Below are 25,999 nucleotides of genomic sequence, written 5' to 3' on the forward strand. Positions count from 1 at the left end.
GAATCTACATCATTCAAAAAGAAGATTTAACCCTAAACCCCCTCCCAAATTCATATACAACAAATATATACCACATGAATATAGTAGCATATTTAATTCATACACCTTTTATTAGTAGACAAACCAAAACCCATCCCCACCTAAAATCTGCATGTATATTAAATTGAGAAAAGTGAAAATTAGTCATTATAATAATTTATTAATGGCCCCCACACATCCTTAAATTTATTAAAGTATCCTTTTTGAACTGCCAATGCTCTTTCCATTTTATACAAATGGCAAACTGAGTTCCACCAAAAACAATAATTCAACCTTTTACAATCCTTCCAATTATATGTTATTTGTTGGATGGCAACTCCTGTCAATATCAAAAGCTTGTTTTATTAGCAGATATTTGACATTTAGCTCTCATAGACATGCCAAATAAAATTGTGTCATAAGACAATGCTACATGATTTTCTAGCATACAACTTATTTGGTCCCAAATAGACTGGCAAAAAGCCTTAATAAATGGGCAATAAAATAATAAATGATCTAAAGTTCCAGCCTTATATGGATTAATAATGAAGAAATTTGATTTATTACTTCCCCTGTGAAGCACATAAGTGGGAGTACTATGGTAATATCATCAGCGTAAATAAAATACTTGACTCCCAAGCTATGCAATAATTTTCCCAGTGGAGCCAAATATATATTAAATAAAGTAGGTGACAGCAGAGAACCCTGGGGTACCCCACAAGAATTACTCCAGGAAAAAGAGTAACTCTCTTCACTAAACACTTGATAACGTCTTGTTCTCAAGAAACCCTCAAACCAGTTCCAAACTTTTCCCGAGATACCTATTGAATCTAAACAATCTAACAATATCTTGTGATCGACTAGATCAAAAGCACTGCTAAGACCATATGAATAATCAGTGCATTTGAACCTTCACTAAATAGACAATGGAGAGAGTTCATCAGGGAAGCTAATACCGAGTGAAGGTCGAGTGCTCTTCAAATTTGGATGTCTCTTTTACAAAGTATTATATGACCTACTGCCTAACTACCTCACTAATCAATTCATATTTGCTGGACCTGTTTGAACCACACATCAATCATTCTTCACCTTCCCCTCAATTAAAGACTGCACTCAAAAAAGATCCGTCAGCAGTCTATCTTACCAAGCTGCCTCCAAAGAACCAGAACAGTTAGCTGGTCAAAGCATCAACCTCTTACATGCACTTTAAGAAGCTCCTAAAAACATACCTTTTCCTGAAATTTAGCAGTCCTCAACTGTTAATCTCACTTGTTACTTATGACATAGCTCACTGATACTGGTCAGCTATGCCTTCTTTGTAAACCTCAACTGCCTGCCTTTAAACCTCTCAGTTTACCACCTCTGCGATTGCAGCTTCCCTACTTCCTCCTCTGGAAGGAAAACCATCCTCCAGCAACTGTTGAAGAAGACTCCCAGATACTCCAGAACCTGAGCTGGAGCCTCTGTGAGGTCCATCTCTCATAGGGTTCAGAGCCAGGCTAAAAACCCACTTTTTTGAAACTGCATTTATACTCTACTCTCCCAACTTGTAAAGCACCCATATCTGTTGTCATTCTCCCTTTACTCCCCTACCTCTAAGTCTCTTATATTTCCTCACCTAAGTAACATATATATACCTTTGTCTGTCTTAATTAGAATGCCAGCTTTTTTGAGCAGGGACCGTCACTTGCGTGTTTGTTTTGTGCGTCTGGTAGCACTTTATAAATAAATAGTAGTAGTCCCGGGAAGTCAAAAACTCCACTAGCATCACAGACACGATGATCGAGCACAGAGCCTCCATCCAAAGTGCTGGACTCTAAGGCAAGTGTTCACCCCTTTCGAAGTCCCAGATGGGCTAGAAGGAGCCACCTTTCTTCAGGACCATGAAAAAGATGAGTACCTGTCCAAGCCTTGCTCCGCCAGCAGAACAGGTTCCACCACTCCCATATCACAGAGATCAAGTTTCAAGTTTATTTAAAAATTTGATTTGATTACAAAATCATAATCCAATGTGATTTACAAATAACGATAAAATTGGGTAAAAAGAAAACACATTGATCAAACCAGACAGTTAATACAACTTTTGACCAACCAAACACAGAAGGTAAAAAGAAAAAAAAGGATTAAAAATACAATTTATAAACAAATAAAAAGGGCAAATGCAATTTATAAACAAATAAAAATGTACTGAAGGGTACTAATGACAGCCTGACGTTTAGAGACAATTCACAGAAAGAGATCATGAAAGTGTCTGGAACCAGATGGGAAAACTATGGCATACCTCCTCTCGACAACCTCCAGAACCCACTGATATGAGGTGTTGCAGATCCATGTGTTGCAGAAGAGAGACAGCCTGTCTCCCATTGTGAAAAGGGATGTGGCACACCCTTATTGGGCAGGCCAAGCGGATGTGGTCCCAGCTCGGATGTGCCACCCTCGGGCTGAAAGCCGCCAAACAGACCTGAAGCAGCCTGTTCCCTTGAGGTCAAGGATTGGTGCATACCCTTGCTGCAGCTCTAGGAGATGGACAGCCATGTCTCTCCCATATCCTTCACCAACTTCTCCAAGTCATCAGCAAAAGGCAAGCACCTCTAAAGGGCAGCTGCATCTGCGCCCAGAGGTGAAAGTCACAATCGACGGTGATCCTCAACACTGCCACTGAGTGAAAAACCATATGGACTAGATTATATAGGATGCTCACCAAAAAAGGTCAACTCAGATGTCAGGTGAAGTCTCTGGGGACTCCAGTAACTGCTAAAACCAACGCAAGTAGTTAGGTAACCACCAGAAATAGTAGCCTGAATGCTAGGACCCCCACTGAAAAGCCCAGGCAAAGCTGCTGTTCCAAATACTTTTCATGGAGCTCCCTAAAGGCCAAGCCCTATTATACAAGTACTGTGGTCACCTTCATGACTATAGTAACCATGGTGTTCAAATAGTCCGCCACCTCCTAAGCAAAGGTATAGAAATGAGCAGGAGCCCCAGCAACACCAAGAGGGCCATCCAGGAACTCCCACTCTGTCATTATCAAGCAAAAAGCCTTAAGGAGTGAAATGTGCTCTGTTGGGGGGGGGGGAGAGAGGGTTTAAAACATAGCTAGCACCCCACAACCTCATTTAGGAGATGAGACAGCTCCTCATGACAAAACAGCCTGATCCCATTCGATCACTCTCTTGACAGGGAAGTTCCCCAGAACCAGAATCTACAGGAGAGAACCCCTGAGCCCTCCTCCACTCTGTCTGAAGGACTCTGACCTCTTAGAATAACCAGATACTCTACATCACTGAGACCCTTGTTGGTCTCCCTCCAGGAGCTAGGCCAGGGAGAGAAGCACTGATAACATAACCTACCAAATGCTGAAGGCAGAGAAAAATACTGGATTGCTCCAGGGAGCACTGTCGCTTATGCTGGTGATGTCACTACCAGAAATCTCTACCTCTACTTGCTGACAGAAAGGGAGTAACACCCATTGGTAGCTGATGCTAAGAAAATTGTTTTATGTCAAGCTCTACACTGCGTTGGGTTAATCTCTTCATAAAGGTGGTTATATTATTTCGTGTATATAATGCTTATGTTATATCACTAGAAAAAGATACGGATCACAGTAAAGCAGGGGAGGAAAAGATGGTGGATGGACATGCAATCTATATAATAAAAGGCTAACTCGCGCATGCGCACTCCTATTTGCGTGCTTCCATGATCCGTAGGTCCGTGGCCGGCAACAGTGCGCTTACTACAGCCACACGCGAGGTAGAGAAATTTTAAAACGCGGCACTCCCTGCTCTCCAGCAATGGCATTTTCTGCATGGCGGTTACCCCAGATTAAAAAAGAGTCTACGGCGGTGGAGATAATAGGGGAAGCAGAAGAACCCAGCTGTTTGCAACGGCCCCGCACTCTGAATGGCTCCCTTGCTGGGGGTTTTCGTGTTGACGGCTCCTCTTGCGTCCGGCTGCAGCTTTGGACAGAGGGGCAGCATTTTCGTGGGAGCCGGCCTTCGGAGAGGCTTGCAACGCGGGGACGGATGCGAGAGGGGCTGCTGCCGGAAGGGCTTTGGTAGAGGAGCCAGCCAGACCGCGCACTCACAGTCTGGCTGTCGGTGGCGGCTCCTCAATCTCGGCTCTGCAGTCGGGCGGTGAGGGAGGCGGGGAAGGCAGCCGCTGCTCCCGGAATCCACTGTTGTTGCCGTTGCCGCCACCACCTCCTCCCCGGCCTAGGTGCGCAGCGTGGGGAGCAGGGCCCGGCGACGGATGCAGCAGTAGTGGCGGCTCAGGGGGGCAGTGATGGCGGCGATTCCTCCCGCACGGGGAATCTTTGGGTAGGTTCAGGGATGCGCGGGTATGTTCACTAATCACCCATACCCCTAAACTCACACGCAGCCGACCAACACGGAAGCCCCGCCCCGACCGGCTCCTCCAGGCCAACGACGCTCACAGGCCTAAGTCGGCCGGCCAAAGCAACGGATCCGATGCAGCAAAAATGGCCGATCCCCTAGCAAGTAGCCTGCATGCCGCTCCCGAAGCTGTAACTCAGGTTATTTCAGTGAAAGTGTGAAGGGAAAAGGTGGAGAGAGGAAGGGAGAGATAGAAAGCAGAGAAGCTGCAGAAATCTCTCTCTATCAATTTCTCTATCATTAAACAACTTTCAAGATAGAAAGCAGGGAAGCTGCAGAATTTTATGACTTTTATTATGATTTAAAAATCCTGAACTTTACTTAAGTCCTTTCTTTGCAGTTTCCAAGTATCTGATCATTTTAAATGCATTATTTTAAAGTTTCCTTTTCAGTAGCAAAAGGGGGCCATGGAGTGAACTTGCTTTGCTTTGGGGGGAGGGGTGTGCTGGGTGCAGGGAGCAATCTTTATTTGCTTTGGGGAGGATATAGAAGGGGGCCATAGAGAAAGACAAAGAAAGGCAGGCAGGTGGCCATGGAGACATAAAGCCAGACAGCGCACGAGAACGAAAGACAGTGGGCACGGAGAGAGACAGAAAGAAAGAAAGACAGACAGACAGGGGGCCAGATGGAGAGAGACAGACAGAAAAAAAGACCAACAGAGGGAAGGAAAGAGACAGAAAGAAAGGGGCAGGGAGAGAGACAGAAAGAAAGACAGACAGAGGGAAGGAAAGAGACAGAAAGAAAGGAAGAAAGAGACAGGGGCAGGGAGACACACAGAAAGAAAGACATATATTCTAGCACCCGTTAATGTAACGGGCTTAAACACTAGTAATTTAATAACTTACGTGTTTAATCGGGTGCCCTTTAATATTACAATTTTGTTTAAAGATAGAAGCCATTCAGTGTGACAGGACCGGTGAGGGGGTGGGGAATAACTTTTTCACATCACTGTACTTTCCTTGAGCTGTTTGTCTCACACTGCCTTCATTTTTACCACTAGTTATTTCACTGCACACAGTTTTTTTGCAAAGAAAGATGATATGTTCTTGTGCACTTTCAATTTTTCAGGCTGCTAATATATTTGAGAATATTCAGATAAGCATCATCTTGACTTACCTGGACCTTATATAGATAAACATGGACAAGCAGCAGACCTGTTAACAATTTCAAACTCCTTTACTTCAAAGGGTAATAAAAGCACAGTGAATAAATTAAAAACAAAACAATTTTTCAGTAATGCCGCTTTCAGCATTAGCTTCTACAATACAAACAAGATCAAGACACAGACTATGGGTTCCACACTGTTTCCAGAAAACCAGGCACTGTACCTGGTAAATGAATTCATCAATTATGTCCCACAGCCACTGGTTAGGAAGCTCCAAGGGAGCTGGGCCATCTGCATCTGTGAGAAAAAGAAGAAGAAAAAAAGTTAACCTTCCAGCTCCTGGAGATCAGGTCTGCATTATGCCTATGGTTTCTCATCATGCTCCAGGAGACCTGAATATGAACCATTTCTGGCTCCAATACATCTTTTAGATAAATATGCAGTTCTCAGAGCAATTATTGACTTTCAAGGGTTTTTCTGCTGTGGTAAAAAACTGTAATCCAATGACTGTGTGTGTCACACCTGCCTGGTTTCCTAATACTATATGACTACTTAACTTAGTTTCCAAAGGAAACAAAAAATTAAGTCTTACCCAATAGTTTTCTTTCCTTTAGTCCTACCAGATCAGTCCAGAACCTTGTGGCTTGTGTCCATCAACCAGAAGATGGCGACAGAACAAAGACTTGCGAGCCTTACCCTATTAAAGTTCTGTGGAACTTCAAGTCTTTGATATTTTGAAGGGTATAATTCTATAACTGTTAGAGTTGAACACCACCACACACACACCCCATTTGTAAATCCTTATGACCTAAAACTTTTGCAATAAGAAAAAACCGCAAACTTGTATAAACAGCAGAAAATGAACAAATCACCCATATGGTGCTCAAATGAACAAATCACCCATATGGTGCTCAAAACTGCATGTGCAAATTGGGAGCACACACACAGGATAATTGATAAGATAATTAGCATTGATAATTGGGAACTAATAATCAATCAGTGCTAATTGGCATTAGATTTCTGTGACCATCTTTACTGCTGGGACATGGTGGAATGAGGAAAACAAATGGGACACAGTACTGCCGGGGTACAAACTCTATCGCAAAGATAGGTCGAATCAGAAAGGAGGAGGAATAGCCCTATACATCAAGGATAGCATACACTAGACCAGAGTGGACACAGTGGCAGTGAACGACAAACTGGAATTGCTATGGGTTAAAATACCAGGAAGGAATGGGCCTGTATTATCATCCACCCGGGCAGACCAAAGAAAATGACGAAGAAATAGAAGCCGAAATGAGACGGGAATGCAAAAATGGTAACACCGTTGTTATGGGAGACTTCAATTATCCCAGGATAGACTGGAGTCTTGTAAACTCCAGATGCGCTAGGGAAACCGGATTCCTGGAGGCAATCCAGGACTGCTTCATGGAGCAGCTGGTCAGAGAGCCGACGAGAGGGAACGCAACTCTAGACCTGATCCTAAATGGGCTCAATGGACCTGCAAAGGAAGTGGAAGTAGTGGGACCGTTAGGAAACAGTGATCACAATGATCCAATTCAAAGTCGATGCAAGGACATCGAAGGGGAAGAGGACCACAAAAACAACTTTTAACTTCAAGAAAGGAAACTACGAAGCGATGAAGGCAATGGTAGGAAAGAAACTAAGGAACAGCTTAAAGAAGTCGCAGACTGTGGAGCAAGCCTGGTCTTTACTTAAAGACATGATAAACACTGCGCAAATTCTGTATATCCCCAGATTCAGAAAGGGATGCAAAAAAGGCCGAACAAATGAGCCGGCATGAATAACTAAGGAAGTGAAGAAAACAATAGGAGATAAGAAAAAGTCATTCCGGAAGTGGAAAAAGGACAAAACCGGGGAAAACTGGAAAGAGCACAGGAAGCATCAAAAAGAATGCCACCGTTAGGTTAGAAGAGCAAAAAGAGAATATGAAGAGAGGCTAGCCAAGGAGACACAAAATTTCAAACCGTTCTTCAGATATGTTAAAGGGAAGCAGCCGGCAAGAGAGGAGGTGGGACCGCTGAACGGCGGAAATAGGAAAGGAGTAGTGAAGGAGGAAAAAGAAATGGCGGCTAGATTAAACATGTTCTTTTCATCAGTTTTTACAAAAGAGGACACATCCAGCGTGCCAGAACCTGAAAGGATCTTTAAAGGTGATCAGGCAGAAAAGTTAAGATCCATGGAGGTAAGCCTCGAGGACGTGCTCAAGCAGATAGACAGATTAAAAGTTGACAAATCTCCGGGCCTGGACGGAATCCACCCTAGGGTATTGAAAGAGCTAAAAGTGGAAATAGCAGTTACTGCAGCAGGTTTGTAATCTATCCTTGAAAACAGGGGTGATCCCGGAGAATTGGAAGATAGCAAATGTTACACCCATCTTTAAAAAAGGCTCGAGAGGCGACCCGGGGAACTACAGACCGGTAAGTCTCACATCAGTCCAGGGGAAGATGGTGGAAGCACTGATAAGACAGCATCAACAAGCATCTAGAAAGGAATAAACTGATAAACACAACCCAACATGGCTTCAGCAAAGGAAGATCGTGCCTAACGAACTTATTACACTTCTTCGAAGGAGTAAACAAGCAAATGGACGAAGGAGCCCCCATAGATATTGTATACTTGGATTTCCAAAAAGCCTTCAACAAGGTACCACATGAATGCCTGCTAAGGAAACTAAGGAGCCATGGGGTGGAAGGGGATGTACATAGATGGATCAAAAACTGGTTGGCAGGTAGGAAGCAAAGGGTAGGAGTGAAGGGCCACTACTTGGACTAGAGAGGGGTCATGAGTGGTGGCCCGCAGGGATCGGTACTCGGACCTGTGCTGTTCAATGTTTTCATAAATGACATAGAAACAGGGCTGAAGTGCGAAGTTATAAAATTCGCAGATGACACAAAACTTTTTAGTGGGGTTAGGAGCAAAGAGGACTGTGAAGATTTACAAAGGGACCTGAACAAACTGGGAGAGTGGGCGAATAAATGGCAGATGAAGTTTAATGTAGAGAAATGCAAAGTCTTGCATGTAGGACACAGAAACCCGATGTACAGCTATATGATGGGGGGGGGGGCTGGTAATGGGTGAGAGTAGCCTTGAGAAAGACTTAGAGGTAATGGTAGACAGATCAATGAAGCTGTCGGCGCAGTGCGCAGCGGCCTCAAAAAAGGCAAACAGAATGCTAGGTATAATCAAGAAGGGTATTACAACCAGAACGGCAGAAGTTATCCTGCTGCTATATCGGGCAATTGTGCACCCGCATCTGGCGTACTGCGCCCAATTCTGGTCGCCGTACCTTAAGAAGGATATGGCGATTCTTGAGAGGGTTCAGAGGAGAGCGATGTGACTGATAAAGGGTATGGAAAACCTTTCATATGCCGAAAGATTGGGAAGCTGGGCCTCTTTTCCCTGGAGAAGCGGAGGCTTAGAGGGGACATGATAGAGACCTACAAGATCATGAAAGGCATGGAAAAAGTGGAAAGGGACAGATTTTTCAAAATTTCAAAAAATAAAAGAACGAGGGGGCATTCAGAAAAGTTAAGAGGGGACAGATTCAGAACCAATACTAGGAAATTCTTCTTCACCCAAAGGATGGTGGACACCGCTTCCAGAGGGTGTGATACGACAGAGTACACTACAGGGTTTCAAGAAGGGTTTGGATGAATTCCTGAAGGATAAGGGGATTGAAGGGTACAGATAGAGGAGTGGATGATTTCCTGCAGGAAAAATGGATTGAGGATTACTGATAGAGAATTACTATGCAGGTCCTTGACCTGAATGGGCCGCCGCATGAGCAGACTGCGGGTGGGATGGACCTCTGGTCTGACCCAGCAGAGGCACTGCTTATGTACTTATGACCTGTGAATTACAAATGAATCTGAAAGGTATGTGTGTGTGTGGTGGGGGGGAGGGTGTTGCAGCCAAGTAAGGGGCTTAGGCCTGGATTTACTACCTGCCCGATCGGGGCAGATCCGATGAATTCAGGAACAAAAAATATGCAGATGGGGGCGATCGGAGGAATGCCCCCATCTGCCTGCATGGATCGTTCTATAGCTATCCCCGCACATGCGCAGACCATCTGTATGTAGATGGTCTGCGCATGCCCGTCTGAGATGCAACCTTATTTTATTTTTTTTTTTTTGAGACAGCCTTGCTGGACAAGAAGAGCCCGTGGTTTTCTCTGCATATTTTCTCTGCATGCCTTTCAAACGGTATGGGAGTGTACTCTTTAGACTGAAAGCCTTGTAAAGAATTTTAGGCAAGATGCCCAGTTTCGTGGAGAGTAGCTTTAAGTTGCACTGAAATGTCCCCTTATCTCTACAGGAATCTCTCCTTGTGATATCAGCCATCAGTACTGTTTCTATGGGAATTATAAATGGAACCTCTGAGGAAACTCCTTAGTCAAACAATGGGACTTTATAAAAATTACAATGACAAATCTAAGAAGCCCTATAAGCCCGTGGTTTTAACCCACTTTAAACCCACGGGTTAAAACTACGGGCTCGCTGGGCGGGGAAGGGCAAGAGAACGGCGATGCGGCAGGAGAGATTCGGGGAAGATCGAGGCAGAGCAGGGCAGCATTAGGGGCAAGCAGGCAGGAGAGATTGCAGGGCAGAGAGCAGGGCTTCCAGTCGGAAAGACGTTTTTGACTGGTCCCCAGCAGTTGCTTCTTCAGGTGATCGGCCAGCCCAGTTGGATTGGAAATTTGGTGTTGTGAATCGCGTCCCAGCCTACTTTGCATGTGTTTCACCTCATTTGCATGCAAGGATTTGAAGTGGATCCCAGGAAAGGTAAGTGAATCATGCTGGATGGAAATTTGATAGTAAAGGGGGTCGCACACCGATCGGTACACGATCGGTTTGCTTTGTGAATCTAGCCCATAGGTAGATCAGGGGTGTACCTGGAATTTGTGCACAGTGTTACAGAATAAGGGATATTTGCACCTAATTTAGGGGTCCTTTTATTAAAGTATATTAACTGATTTAGCACATGCTAAAGATTAGTGCACACTAAATGCTAAGACATCCATGCTAAATGCTAAGACTGATCAAAAAAGGCTTCTCAACACTATGGAAATTAAGAACCATCAGAAAGTTCTTCGACGCAGCTTCATTTCGACTACTGGGTCAAGCTTCAATCTTAAGCCTGCTCGACTACTGTAATATCATTTATCTGTGGTTTCTCAAGAAAACCATTCAAAGACTCCGAATCATACAAAATTCAGCAGTGCGACTTTTATCTTTAATATAAAAAAATGGGACCACATAACCCCCTACTACCAAAAACTCCACTGGCTGCCCCTAGAAGCAAGAGTGCTGTTCAAATTTGCCTGCCTGTTTTCAAATCCATTCTGGGTTTAGCCCCCCTATACCTGGTCGCCCATTTTAAATTGGACTATTCCACCAGGCCAAAACGCAGAATACAAATATTTAGCCACCCAATAATTAAAAAACTGCCGATACAAAAGATTCCTTGACAGAACTCTTACGTTCCTAGCAAATCAACAGAATGGCTGGCTAGGTAATCTCATCAAGCACTCTTCATCCTACCTTAACTTCAGAAAACTAGTCAAAACCAACCTGTTTAACCGATTTGTAAGCAAGAACTCTTAAAGCCTTTCCCCTGTATTCTACTTACTTGTACTTGACGCCCCCACAAAGCACAGTTACTTACCGTAACAGGTGTTATCCAGGGACAGCAGGCAGATATTCTTAACGTATGGGTGACGTCACCGACGGAGCCCCGGTACGGACACTTTTAACTAGAAAGTTCTAGTTGACCGCACCGCGCATGGGCGGGTGCCTTCCCGCTCGACGGAGGAGAGCGTGGTCCCCAGTTAAGATAAGCCAGCTAAGAAGCCAACCCGGGGAGGAGGGCGGGTCCTAAGAATATCTGCCTGCTGTCCCTGGATAACACCTGTTACGGTAAGTAACTGTGCTTTATCCCAGGACAAGCAGGCAGCATATTCTTAACGTATGGGTGACCTCCAAGCTAACAGAGGGGGAGGAGGGATGGTTGGCCATTAGGAAAATAAATTTTGTAACACAGATTGGCTGAAGAGTCCATCCCGTCTGGAGAAGGCATCCAGACAGTAGTGAGTAGTGAACGTGTGAACTGAGGACCAAGTGGCAGCCTTGCAGATTTCCTCGATGGGCGTGGAACGGAGGAAAGCCACAGAAGCAGCCATAGCTCTGACTCTGTGGGCCGTGACAGCACCTTCCAGTGAGAGATCGGCCCGAGCATAACAGAAGGCAATGCAGGTAGCAAGCCAATTAGAAAGCGTCCGTTTAGAGACCGGGCGACCTAAACGGTTAGGGTCGAAAGACAGAAAGAGCTGAGGGGATGAGCGGTGAGCCCTGGTGCGATCAAGATAGTAAGCAAGGGCACGCTTACAGTCCAGCGTATGCAGCGCCTGTTCCCCAGGATGAGAGTGAGGTTTGGGAAAAAAAGACAGGCAAAACAATGGACTGGTTGAGGTGAAAGTCCGAGACCACCTTGGGAAGGAACCTCGGAAGGGTGCGCAAACCACCTTGAAATGGTGAAAAACAGTGAAAGGTGGGTCGGCAACCAGTGCATGCAGCTCACTAACCCTCCTGGCAGAGGTGATGGCAATGAGGAAAAGCACCTTCCAGGTAAGAAATTTGAGGGAAGTCGAGGCAAGAGGCTCAAACGGAGGTTTCATGAGGGCGGACAGAACCACATTCAGGTCCCAGACGACTGGAGGAGGCTTCAGAGGTGGTTTGACATTGAAGAGGCCTCTCATGAACCAGGAAACCAGGGGATGAGCCGTGAGAGGTTTTCAGAGTACTGGCTCATGAAACGCATTGATGGCACTGAGGTGCACTCTGACTGAGGTGGACTTGAGGCCAGCGTCAGATAAAGAGAGCAAATAGTCAAGTACAGTCTCCACCGCCAAAGAGGTGGGATTGTGGTGATGCAGTAGACACCAAGAGGAGAACCGGGTCCACTTCTGGTGGTAACATTGGAGGGTGGCCGGTTTTCTGGAGGCATTCAAAACATGACGGACAGGCTGAGACAGATTTTCTGGAGAGGTCAGCCTGAGAGAAACCAAGCTGTCAGGTGGAGCGAAGACAGATTGGGATGTAGTAGAGACTGATGCTGCTGTGTAAGTAGAGTAGGAAACACAGGAAGAGGAATGGGCTCCCTGGAGCTGAGCTGGAGCAGGAGAGAGAACCAGTGTTGGCGAGGCCACCGAGGAGCTATGAGAATCATGGTGGCATTGTCTCTGCGGAGTTTGAACAACGTCCGCAACATCAGAGGAAGTGGAGGGAAGGCATAGAGAAACCGACCCGTCCAGTTGAGCAGGAATGCATCCGGGGTCAGACGATGAGGAGAGTAGAGTCTTGAACAGAAAAGGGGCAGTTGATGGTTGTGAGGAGCTGCAAAGAGGTCCACCTGAGGAGTGCCCCACTGATCGAAGATGGAGTGGAGTGTGGTCGGATCCAGAGTCCACTCGTGAGGTTGAAGGATGCGGCTGAGATTGTTGGCCAGGGAGTTCTGTTCGCCCTGGATGTAGACAGCCTTGAGGAAGAGATTGCGGGCCGTGGCCCAGGTCCAGATGCGGATGGCCTCCTGACAGAGGAGGGGAGAACCGGTGCCGCCTTGCTTGTTTATGTAATACATGGCGACTTGGTTGTCTGTGCACAGGAGAAGAACCTGAGGGTAGAGAAGGTGTTGGAAAGCTTTGAGTGCATAGAACATGGCCCTGAGTTCCAGGAAGTTGATATGATGTTGACGCTCCTGAGGGGTCCAGAGACCCTGTGTGCGAAGTTCTCCCAGGTGGGCTACCCATGCTTAGGGGGAGGCATCCGTGGTGATGACCATGGAGTGAGGGGGTAGATGAAAAAGCAGACCCCTGGAAAGATTGGAGGAGTTCAACCACCATTGAAGAGATCGCTGAAGAGACAATGTCACACAGATGGGATGAGAAAGAAGGTCCGTGGTCTGAGACCATTGGTTGGCTAGAGCCCACTGAGGTGTTCTGAGGTGGAGTCGTGCCAGAGGGAGCACATGGACCGTGGAAGCCATGTGGCCCAGGAGGACCATCATCTGCCGAGCAGGGATGGAGTGATGAAGGAGCACCTGGCGGCAAAGATGGAGCAGGGTCTGTTGACGGTCGGAGGGGAGGAACGCCCTCATCAGAGTGGTGTCGAGAACAGCTCCAATGAACTGAAGTCGTTGTGTGGGAAGCAGATGCGACTTGGAGTAGTTGATCTCGAACCCCAGAAGATGGAGGAAAGAGATGGTGTGTTGAGTGGCTTGTAGCACAAGCGGAGACGTAGGAGCTTTCACCAACCAATCGTCCAAGTAGGGGGAACACCTGGAGGTTGTGAGACCTGAGGAAGGCCGCCACCACAATAAGGCACTTGGTGAACACCCTGGGCGATGATGCGAGGCCAAAGGGTAGCACTTTGTACTGGTAGTGATGGTGCTGTATCTGAAACCGGAGGTAGCGATGTGAAGTCGGATTGATTGGAATGTGAGTGTAGGCCTCCTTGAGGTCTAGGGAACATAGCCAGTCGTGTTGAGAGAGAAGAGGGTAAAGCATGACAAGGGAGAGCATTCTGAACTTTTCCTTGACCAGACACTTGTTGAGGTCCCTGAGATCGAGGATGGGACGTAGGTCTCCTGTCTTCTTGGGTACCAGGAAGTAGCGGGAGTAGAATCCCTGACCCCTTTGGTCTTGGGGGACTTCTTCGATGGCATTGAGAAGAAGGAGGGATTGAACCTCCTTGAGAAGGAGGAGGGTTTGAGAGGAGTGAGAAGCAGATTCTATGGGAGGATTGTCTGGTGGAAGAGTCTGGAAGTTGAGAGAGTAGCCGTGGCGAATGATGGTAAGGACCCACTGGTCTGATGTGATGACCTCCCAACGGCTGAGAAAAAGTTGCAGGCGTCCTCCGATAGGTTGAGGAAGAGGTAACGCTGGTGGGAGACTGGCTATGCCCTGGAGAAAGGAGTCAAAAGGGCTGAGAAGGTTTTGACTGAGGGAGAGGCTTGGCAGGCTGATGAGATTGGGAGCGAGCCTGAGTTTGCTGTTGCTGACGAGGTCGGCGAGGTTGTTGCGGAGGTGGGTGAAGAGGTCTGGCTGAGAATCTGCGTTGGTATGAAGACTGCTGTCTATAGGGGCGAGCAGGCGGAGTCTTCTTCTTCGGTTTGATGAGAGTATCCCACCTGGTCTCGTGAGCAGAGATTTTCTGGGTGGTGGAGTCTAGGGACTCTCCGAAAAGTTCATCACCAAGACAAGGTGCGTTAGCCAGGCGGTCTTGGTGGTTAACGTCGAGGTCGGAAACTCTCAGCCAGGCCAGACGTCTCATGGCAACCGCCATGGCCGAAGCTCGAGAGGTGAGCTCGAAAGAATCATAAATAGAGCGCACCATGAATTTGCGGAGTTGGAGCAGACTGGAAATGTGTTGTTGGAAAAGAGGGACCTTACGTTCAGGAAGATACTTTTGTAATGAAGAGAGTTGTTGAACCAGATGCTTCATGTAGAAGGAGAAGTGAAAGGTGTAATTATTGGCTCTGTTTGCAAGCATTGAATTTTGATAAAGGCGCTTGCCAAATTTATCCATCGTTTTGCCCTCTCTGCCAGGAGGGTTAGAAGCATAAATACTGGATCCCAGGGTTTTCTTCAAGGTGGACTCGACAAGAAGAGATTCATGGGGTAGTTGGGGTTTGTCAAACCCCGGGATAGGGATGACCCTGTAGAGACTATCCAGTTTTCAAGGGGCCCCCGGTACCGAGAGAGGGTTCTCCCAATTCTTGTAGAAAGTTTCCCGTAAGATGTCGTGTACGAGTAACTTTAGAAATTCTTTGGAGGGTTACTCGAAGTCTAGGGCATCTAAGAAAGCCTGTGACTTCTTAGAGTCAGATTCTAATGGGATAGAGAGAGCCGCAGACATTTCTCGAAGAAATTTGGTGAACGAGGATTGTTCAGGCTTGGAACCGGTATCGATTGTGGAGGGCTCCTCGTCGGTTGAAGAAGCCTCATCGTCGGTACCGGTTTGGGATTCTTCCCAGAGGTCCGGGTCCCTGACCTCGATGTGTATAAGACGGGACGGTGGTGTGGATGGTTCTGCGTGGCGAGTCTTAGAGAGAGATTTGCCAGAACGCATGGAGACGGTACCGGGGGAAGAAGAGCGGTGCCGGTCTCGGTCTCGGGGGGCTTGGTGACGGTCCCGATGTCGGAGAGGATCGGCATCAGAGTGTAGTTGCACGAGAGGGTTGATGGGTTCCGCCGCGAGCACCGGCATGGACGTGTTTAATGGTACCGATGGAGTCGACTCCGGTGGTATGGTGCGAGGCTCGGGCCGGTCCGGTACCGGAAGGAGCGGGGCCAATATAGTTGGCAACAGGTGTTGTAGTTGTTGCTGTAGCTGCTCCTGTAATTGAGTTTGGAGTATGGCCGCAATGCGGTCGTCCAGAGGAGGCACCGGTACCACTTTTTTCTTTTTCGGTACCATAGGTGCTGCTCTACGCCCCGGCGATGAGGAGGCCGATGACGAGGCACTCACCGAAATCGGGGCGGAGCGTTTATGGGGTCGGCTGGATGCCGGGAGGACCGGTGTCGCCGCCGTGGCAGGAGGGCGCTCAAGGGAAGTGGAAGGCTTCTTAGCCGGCTTACCTGACGCCATCGACCCCGAGGAAGGATCAGGTGGTGTGGAGGTAGTCGGTGCCGACTTTAGCGGCGCCGTCGATGTTGCGGCAGACTCCATGGCAGATCCAGTGCCAAAAAGGATGTTCTGCTGGATCTGCCTATTCTTTAATGTACGTTTTTTAAGAGTAGCACAGCGGGTGCAGGTGTCAGCCCGGTGCTCTGGACCCAGGCACTGTAAGCACCAATTGTGCGGGTCAGTGAGAGAGATCGGGCGTGCACACCGCTGGCACTTCTTAAAACCCGGCTGAGGGGGCATGAATGGAAATACGGCCTCCGCAAAATCAAACCCGGAGGCCTGTATGTTGGCAACAGGCCCCGCCGGGGCCGGCCAGAAAAATAAAGGAAAAAACAAATTAAAGAATTTTTTTTTTTTTAAGACGAAAAAGAAACCCGAAGGGAAAAAAGCAAAAAAGGAAGAAAATTACGTGAGCGGGAAGGCAAAGTAGGATATTTCAACAGCCGTTGAAAGCACATGCGTCTTCTTCGCTCCGCGGAAACGAAGAAACTGGGGACCACGCTCGCCTCCGTCGAGCGGGAAGGCACCCGCGCATGCGCGGTGCAGTCAACTAGAACTTTCTAGTTAAAAGTGTCCGTACCGGGGCTCCGTCGGTGACGTCACCCATACGTTAAGAATATGCTGCCTGCTTGTCCTGGGATAATGTGACTTTCACTCTGTTTTTCTTCCTCCCCACAAATATGCATGTATTCAAACACATCATTGTTATTCTAAGAATTCATTGTATCCAAGGACTTCATTGTTATATCTTCGCTGACTATCCAGCTCTTCTTATTGTAAACCGCCTCGAACTACTTTGGCGGTATATAAAAAATAAAATTATTATTATTATTATATTCCTATGGGCATCTTAGCATGCACTAATCTTTATAAATCAGTTAGCACACCTTAATAAAAGGACCCCTTAGGTACAAAAATTTACAGCAAATTTCAGTTGATATAAATCCTCATGCTCAAAACTGGGTGCAGATCCCAGCTCTAACTACAATTCTATAAATATCACCCAGCTCTGAGTGCTGTTTACAGAATAACGCTTAATGTTAATTTTTTTTTTTTTCAACACCGATTTTTCAGTGCTATAAACAGAATTTAGTCCAATAAGCAGTCAGGTGAAGATATGGACTGGTCTGGTAGGACTAAAGCAGGGGTCTCAAAGTCCCTCTTTGAGGGCTGCAATCCAGTTGGATTTTCAGGATTTCCCCAATGAATATGCATAAGATCAATGTGCATGCACTGCTTTCAATGCATATTCATTGGGGAAATCCTGAAAACCCGACTGGATTGCGGCCCTCAAGGAGGGACTTTGAGATCACTGGACTAAAGGAAAGATAATTATTAGGTAAAAGATAAATTTCTTCTTCTCTGTTGTCCTTACCAGATCAAACCAGAATCTACGGGATGTAGTAAAGCAATCCTTAATGAAGGTGGGAAATAGACATTCTTGTCTGAAGTACTTCAGCACCAAAGTTATCCTCCACTTGTGTACCTACTGTACTTCAAATTAGTCATGCTCAGCAAAAGAATGAAGTGATGACCAGGAAGATACTCTACAAAATATTAACTGAAATTACAGTACTGCGAGAAGAAATAACAGGAGGGGGGAGGAATTCAAGATGGCGGTAGCCTAATACTCGCACTCCTGAGCCGACCCGATAGCTTCTAGCTTTTTCCTACCTCTATAATGATGCCGCATACCAAGCGCAAGGGGATAGTTCGGGTAGATCCCTCGATGCTATGAACTTCCTCCCCGATGCAGCGGCGGTCGATGCGGGAGTTTGTGTCAATTTTGAACCCCGCGGAGTTCTCTGGGGTGATGAAAGCGCTGTCTCCCACCCAAAGAGGACCTTGTCTATGAAACATCTTTGTCTCCCCCTTTTGCTGTTTCACCACCACGCCCTGCTTCACACGTGACGATGTCCGAGGAGCCCTGCTGAATGGAGCCCTGCTGAATGGAGAGTGCAGGGGAAACACCAGTTCAAGGGGCAGAAGCCGCAAGAGCAACGAAGGAGCAGGGAGAGCTGGGAGCTGACAGGGAAGTCAGCTCTCTCCTGATTAAACCTTCAGTGGTTACACTGGAGAATATTTGGGACACTCTCTCCAGTCTGAATGCCACTGTAGCCAAGTCTTCAGAAGAAGTCGCAGCTTTAGTAAGTACAGTTGACTCTTTAAGACTTAAATTAGAAGGGACTAAGGAAGATTTCTCCAGCAATTTAAAACAAGTAAATGAAAAGCTGGAAAAGCTTCAAGATTTATCGTTTGGACTAATTAAGAATAAAAACCAATTAAATCGTAAGGTTGAACAATTGGAAAATTTCAATTGTCGTTTGAATATATGCCTTTTGAACTTTCCTAGATCTCTGGGGGTTTCTCCTATTGAGATGTTTAAAAAATATCTTGTTGAATTTTAAAAATTTTCCCCTGAATGTATACCACCTGTTAATAAGATATACTATTTACCATCATCAAAGAAAGAAGTAGGGTAAACCCAGAGGCTGAACAGGTTAACTTAAATGCTGAAGGTATCTTAAATATTACAGATTTTTTTAGAGTCAACTGTATCTGAAACCTCTGAAAGAATGACATTGTTACTTGCTCTGGTTTTTGAACAAGACGTAAATGCAATTTTTCATCTAGACTTTCAATCTCCACAAGTATTGTTCTAAGGCAGGGGTGTCCAATGTCGGTCCTTGAGGGCTGCAATCCAGTCGGGTTTTCAGGATTTCCCCAATGAATATGCATGAGATCTATTTGCATGCACTGCTTTCAATGCATATTCATTGGGGAAATCCTGAAAACCCGACTGGATTGCGGCCCTCGAGGACCGACATTGGACACCCCTGTTCTAAGGGAAAGAAGTTTTATGTACCTCGATGTTGCTAGACAAACACAGGAACATAGGAAATTGTTTCTTGTAATGAGGCCTGAAACAGTCTCTTTGGGAGCTATATTTTTATTAGCCTACCCCTGCAAATGTCTAGTTAAATATTTAGGGGTTAAATATGTATTCTATTCTCCTGAACAACTGTGAGCCTTCTTAGATTTGAAGAAATTGGCTGCAGGGAATGTTTAGTTGTAGTGAACAACATTTAATTAAAATGGGATTCATTGCTGTTAAGCCTATTCCTTGATTATTTGAAATAATAAGTTTCTCTTCATTTAGAATTCCTCCTTCAATGTTTAGTGGTCTAAGGAGTTTTAACAAATTTTCTTTCAATATTACATTGATATTGTATAAAAAAAATTTCCTTGTATATTCTATGCTGTATTATTGAAGCAGGAATTTGTTCTTGTAATATAATTTGAAATTTGAGAACTAAAATAATACACAAAAAAAGAGAAATTATAGCACTGACTCTGCCCACAAGGCAGACGTTGCTCTGGTAGAACATGCTCTTAATCCAATGAAAGAATGTTTACCCTTAAGGCAGACAAAAATGTTTTTATCCAATGAGCAATTGTAGCTTTCAAGGCAGCATGTCCTTTCTTTGATCCACTAAAAAGGACAAACTATCTGTGTTTTGTATAACTCAGTTTAAAATATGTAAAATGAACTTTGCAAACATCTAGGAAGAGTAAGGAGTTAAACTCCTGTCCAGTGATATCACTTTAGGAAGAGGAGAAAATCGTTCTAATGAAAAATCTTGCTTGTATAAAATTAAGAAATTGATCCCAACAAAATGTTCAAGGATCCTAACACTAGTTCTCTATGAAACCCATCCTGAAGACAGACAACATATGGACCATTATTGCTTTAAAGAGAGATCACTCTCTCGGCACATCAAAATTCCAAAAAAAATATGTCAAACTCATGTGGAACTCTTTCTAGCCTGAAATAAAATGGCAATGAGAACCTTGACTGTTCTTTTCCTTTTCTTTTTTAGATCTATTTAGCACACTCAAGGAGGAGGGTGGATATGGAGTGTAAGTTAATAAGATATGTTATCATATATTATATAATATAGTACACTCTATTTTAGTTGAAAATGTGATGAAGGGTGGGTGGGTGGCTTTTTTTTGTTTTTTACACTATTAGATCTTATGTGTTAGATATTATAGTGCTATATTGAAATTTCTTGTATGATATATTTTTATGCACTACTTGTTTGATTTGAAAATGAATAAAGATTTTTTTTTTTTTAAAAGTCAATCCATAAGACAGAATGGAGCTGTGTTCCATTATGAGAGGGCCTTGAAGAAAGTGAACCCTCTCCTGCACAAGGCATAATAGTTGACTGATCACATGTGCTTTGAAGCTAAATTGTCTTCAGGCACAAAAGAATGGCTTGGAAAGATTGTCAACTCCCGTGTGCGTTTCAGTAAGAATGCCTAGTTTCATTTTAGTACTGTTGTGATTAATGGACTGCATAGTCTATTTAAGTTTTAGTTATCCAAAGCAGCATGTTAATTTTTGGATTTTTTATTTTTTTGTCATATTGTTTTATTGTGCATGATTAATGATTTGTACCCTGCTTAGAACAGTGGGATAATGCAGGTTATATATTTTAATAAAATGCATTATATAAAACAAAACAAATTTGCCTGTGTGGGGGAGGGGGGAAGCACCTCTGCTCTAAGAGGTTCCCATGAGATCAAGGATATAGGTACTTCTGTAGCATTTAAATTCAATCTCTCTCTGTGATGGTGCAGTAAAACTGTGATTGCCAAAAAATTATAACATTGAGCCTTAAACTACATGTGGTTCAGATGAAGTCTTAATTAGCAGAGCGGAACCACAGGTCTGTCCTCATCTTTACTTGGAACAACTTATTTATGGGAGCAGAATTCCTGCTTCGAAAAAAGAAACAATCCCCAACCATGCTTCACTGGCCCTTGCAATGGGCACATTTACCCCCTCTTTTACGAAACTGTGATAGCAATTTCTAGCACGGGGAGCCGCGCTGAATGGCCCGCGCTGCTCCTTGGAACTCAATGAGCGTCGGGAGCAGCGCGGCTCCCCGCGCTAGAAACTGCTATTGCAGTTTCGTAAAAGGAGGCCTTAATGAACTCTGCCGGCTCTTCTATTTTGAACCTTAAGAAGAAATTACATTCGGACGGTACAAGCTAAACGTATCTTATGCTACATGAGCTTTCACCTCCAGTTTAACTGTGGTTGTGTGTCGGTTCCCTGACGCAGAAACGAAACGTAGCACGTCGGAACCAGCTACTCTTTCAAAGTTAAGTTTGAGCAAACCTGTTTCTACATTTCAGTTTTGCATTAATAGCAAAGCATAGCTGTAGTAGCTAGCAACATAACAGTTAAGAAAATTTTTTTTATCTGGAGTACCATATTTTCACGCATATAACGCGCGCGTTATACACGATTTTACAAACCGTGCATAACTTTGCGTGTTATACGCGTGAGTGCGTTGTACAAATTTTTTTTTACATAGTTCCCCCCCCCCCCGCCGTCCAATTCACCCCCCCGCAGGACCGCTCGCACCCCCACCCCGAAGGACTGCTCGCACGCACCCGCATCCCCACCCCGAAGGACCGCTCGCACGCACTCCCACCCGCACCCCCACAGCCTCCCAACCCCCCCCCTGTCATGTAGACGCTCCTACCGGTGTCCTGCTGCTTCCTCTTGGCGGTCCCAGCCCTTCTGTGAGCCCTGCGCCTGACATCAGAGAAAGGGCGGGACCGCCGGAAGAGGAAGCAGCGCAGGCGCAGGGCTCACAGAAGGGCCGGGACCGCCAAGAGGAAGCAGCAGGACACCGGTAGGAGCGTCTACATGATGGGGGGGGGGGGTCGGGAGGCTGTGGGGGTGCGAGCGGTCCTTCAGGGTGGGGGTGCGGGTGCGTGCGAGCGGTCCTTCGGGGTGGGGGTGCGAGTGGTCCTGCGGGCAGGGGGTGAATCGGATGTCGGGGGGTGGGGGCATCAGGCTTTCAGGGTGGGGACAGGACTTCAAGGGGGAGAGGAGAGTCGGGGCGGGCGAAAGGAGAGTCGGGGTGGCCAGAGGAGAGTCAGGGCGGGCGAAAGGAGAGTCGGGCAGCGACGGGAGAGTCGGGGCAGCATGCGCGGTATATGGGTGTGCGCGTTATACAAATTTTTTTTACATATATTTCGATTTCCGCGTGCTATACCTGTGTGCGCGTTTTACACGGGTGCGTGTTATCTACGTGAAAATACGGTAAATTCACTGTGAACACTGCAATGATTGGGTGGTGAGATCTTTCCAATCTAATATGATTAGCTTTTTTGACTGGGTTACCAGACAACTGGATGCCGGAGAGTCATTGGACGTGGTATATTTGGACTTCAGTAAAGCATTTGATAGCGTCCCTCATCGAAGATTACTGAACAAGCTGAAATCGATGGGATTAGGAGACATTCTAACTACATGGGTTGGGGATTGGCTGAGCGGTAGACTTCAGAAGGTGGTGGTAAACGGTACCCCATCCAAAGCATCGGACGTGATCAGTGGAGTGTCGCAGAGATCGGTCCTGGGTCCGATTCTATTCAATTTATTCATAAGAGATATGACGAAAAGACTTAGAGGAAGGGTATCACTGTTCGCCGACGATGCCAAACTTTGTAACATAGTAGGCAGTGGCTTATCACCTGATAATATGACACACGACCTACTGCTGCTGGAACAATGGTCAAAAACTTGGCAGCTAGGCTTCAATGCTAAAAAATGCAAGATAATGCACTTGGGCAGGAGAAACCCACGTAGAACTTATGTACTAAATGGTGAGACCTTGGTTAGGACCACGGCGGAACGCGATCTAAGAGTGATCATTAGCGAGGACATGAAGGTTGCCAATCAAGTGGAGAAGGCTTCCTCCAGGGCAAGACAAATGATGGGGTGTATCCGTAGAGGTTTCGTCAGCAGGAGACCTGAGGTTATGATGCCGTTGTACAGAGCCATGGTGAGGCCTCACTTAGAGTACTTTGTTCAGTTTTGGAGCCCACACTACCAAAAGAACGTGCTGAGGATCGAGTTGGTTCAGCGAACGGCCACCAGGATGGTCATGGGGCTCAAGGATCTCATGTATGAAGAAAGACTAAAGAAGTTGCGGCTGTACTCACTTGAGGAAAGAAGAGAACGGGGAGATATGATTGAAACGTATAAGTACATCACGGGACGCATCAAGTCAGAAGATGATATCTTCTGGCTCATGGGACCCTCAACCACCAGAGGGCATCCGCTGAAAATCAGGGGAAGGAAGTTTCATGGCGATCCCAGGAAGTACTTCTTCACCGAAAGAGTGGTGGATCATTGGAACAGTCTCCCACCCCAGGTGATAAAGGCCAGCAGCGTAACGGATTTTAAGAAAAAATGGGATACTCACGTGGGATCTTTAAGGGAGTAAATTCAGGGGGGGGATACTTGGAATGGGCAGACTTGGTGGGCTATGGCCCTTTTCTGCCGCTTTTTCTATGTTTCTATATTGCCTTCATGTCTCTGAGCAGAGTTCTATCAGTTATAGCATTTGACAATTGTTGGAATTGTTGAAATATCAGTGATGAATATTTTTTCATGTAGTGACTTTCTTTGAATTCAAGTAACTCTCTTTAGTCACTCAATAGTAACATCATTGTGGTTGAGTTTGTCACCCCTTCTATATATCTTCTATCACTATGTGGCTGAAGATCATCAAACAAAGTAAAACTGAGGCTTGGGATGCAGTATAAACACAAATAGAAGTCAAAATTGCATGTCAAGATTTAACTGCCAGAACTCCACAACATCCAAAAATCAGAACCCTGCAAGTTTCCCCTGGGAAACACAAAAAACATTAAGATTCACTCCTGTACTGATGAAGATAGCCATAAATAGCAACAAGTTCTTCTCCAATACTCAATTTTTTCCTCAGTCAAAACAAATTAGAAAAGAAAAATTGAATCGTAACACGGAAGCAAGAGGGGATCTGGTGAAGAGAAAGGAAGCTCAGACTCCGAGTTATCCCCAAACTCAACTGAAAATGGGTTTGTTTGTGCGAGCCATTCATTCATTCATGAGATTATTCCAAATTCAAAAGTAAACCCCTTGCTCGCCTGGATTCCAGCTCTCCAGCTGGCCCAGGAGCCTGCTCTTCACCACTGCTGGAGAAAACTACTAAAGACCTGTTTCTTGTCTACTCGTCCAAGTTTATTCAGCATTTGATATTCCGTTTATCAAATATTACCTAAACGGTTTACAATGCAAAGATAAATTAAAAGAAAGACAGTACACCAAATAATGGTATAGTAAATAAAATCTAAAAAGGGGAATACGTAACAAAAGGACATACTGGAAGAGAGGGGAAGAAGGGTAGGGAAAGGTGAATAAATACATCGAGATAAAAAATAAACCAAAGGGAAGGGAAATAGAAGGAAGGGGAGTATAATAGGATTGGGTTTGCTTCTAAAGAAGCGTTTTGACGACATCCGAGAGGGATGTTCCATGAGCTCTGCATGTGAATTGTTTCAGGTGTTATATGCATCTTTGAAGAGGAAGGTTTTAAGTTTGGACTTGAATTTGTCTAGAGAGGGTTCGATTCTAATGTAAGTGCATTCCATAGAGAGGAGGCAGTGACTGAAAAGATGGTTTTATGGATTGCATCATAGAATATCTCTTGTAAAGATGGAATTGTTAGCAAATTTTGAGTGTTGAATCGGAGTGTCCGGAAAGGAACATAGGGGATCAGAAGTTTGTCAATGAAAGCTGGCGTGTTAGTGTTTGGTTTTATAGGTTAGAAGTATGTTGTATGTTAAGCAGTGTGTGATAGGTAACCAATGGGCATTACGAAGGAGGGGGGGGGGGTGACATGATCAAATTTCTTTGCTCTGTAGATTAATTTGACTGCTGTGTTTTGTAAAAGTTGTAAACTGGATTTAAGCATGGATAGGCTTTGTGCCCATGATGCCAGAAAATAGATACCATGCTCTCTGGATGAAATTTTTTTATTTTTTTTTGAGGGGAGGGGGTTGTCCTTGCAGGTTCCTCCTGCTCCTTTGCAATCCAACTCAAACTGAACTAGCCACCACACATAATTCTTCCCCCTATTTTTGTATTTGCCTTAGCAGTAATGGTTCTCAGGAGGGGGCCATAAACTGCAGCTATCTCTGTAACTTTGTCAATTTAAAACCTAAGTCCCGCCACAAACTGTTTCTTAAAAGCAAAGGTGAAGACTCATTTCACACCAGGAGCTAAGAACACTGCTTCTAAAACATCCCAAGCCTGCCTGGAGAACAGAAATTAGAGAATGAAATCAAACTCAAAATTTTCTGCATGGCCCTTCTACTTTGATGAATGCCATTACTGCACAAGGAATATGATTTGCAAAGCACAAACCATGTTCCCATATGATAGTCATGAGCAGGAAGCAAGCAACTTTAGCTGAAAGCAGATATGATAGGAGGTCTACAAAATCTTGAGCGAGGTAGAACAGGTAAACAGTGAATGGTTTCTTTATCCTGATAGATAGCACTAAGATAAGGGGACACTTCATTAAACTAAAGGGTGGCAGATTTAAAACAAATTAAAGTACTTTTTCCACTAAGAACACAATTCAGTTGCAAAATTTGTTGCTGGAAGATACAGTTAAGGCAATTAGCATAGTTGGATTGAAAATGGATTTAGATAAGTTACTGGAAGAAATGTTCATAAGCCATTATTGGCCATACAAAAATGGAGAAAATCAACCAGGAATGAATCTACTCTTTGGAATTTTCCATGTACTTGAGACTGGATTGGCATCAAAGGCAGTATGCCAGGCTCAGTGGACCTTGGTCCGACTCATGATAACATATCTTCTGTTCTTATGACTGGATAAAAGCAATTTTAAAATTACTCC

General features: G+C 45.3%; 1 protein-coding gene across 3 annotated transcripts in view; it reads right to left on the bottom strand.

Annotated features, from left to right (window-relative positions):
* The window catches only part of EIF3L (eukaryotic translation initiation factor 3 subunit L), an 88,846-nt gene that overhangs the window by 36,220 nt on the left and 26,627 nt on the right, over positions 1–25,999 (bottom strand). For all 3 annotated transcript variants that reach the window (XM_033929563.1, XM_033929564.1, XM_033929565.1), the window contains one exon: positions 5,738–5,811. In XM_033929563.1, the coding sequence (XP_033785454.1) occupies positions 5,738–5,811 (74 nt within the window). The remainder of the gene's footprint in view (positions 1–5,737; positions 5,812–25,999) is intronic.

The sequence above is a fragment of the Geotrypetes seraphini genome, chromosome 2 (genome assembly GCF_902459505.1).
Source record: "Geotrypetes seraphini chromosome 2, aGeoSer1.1, whole genome shotgun sequence".
NCBI classification, from domain to species: domain Eukaryota; kingdom Metazoa; phylum Chordata; class Amphibia; order Gymnophiona; family Dermophiidae; genus Geotrypetes; species Geotrypetes seraphini.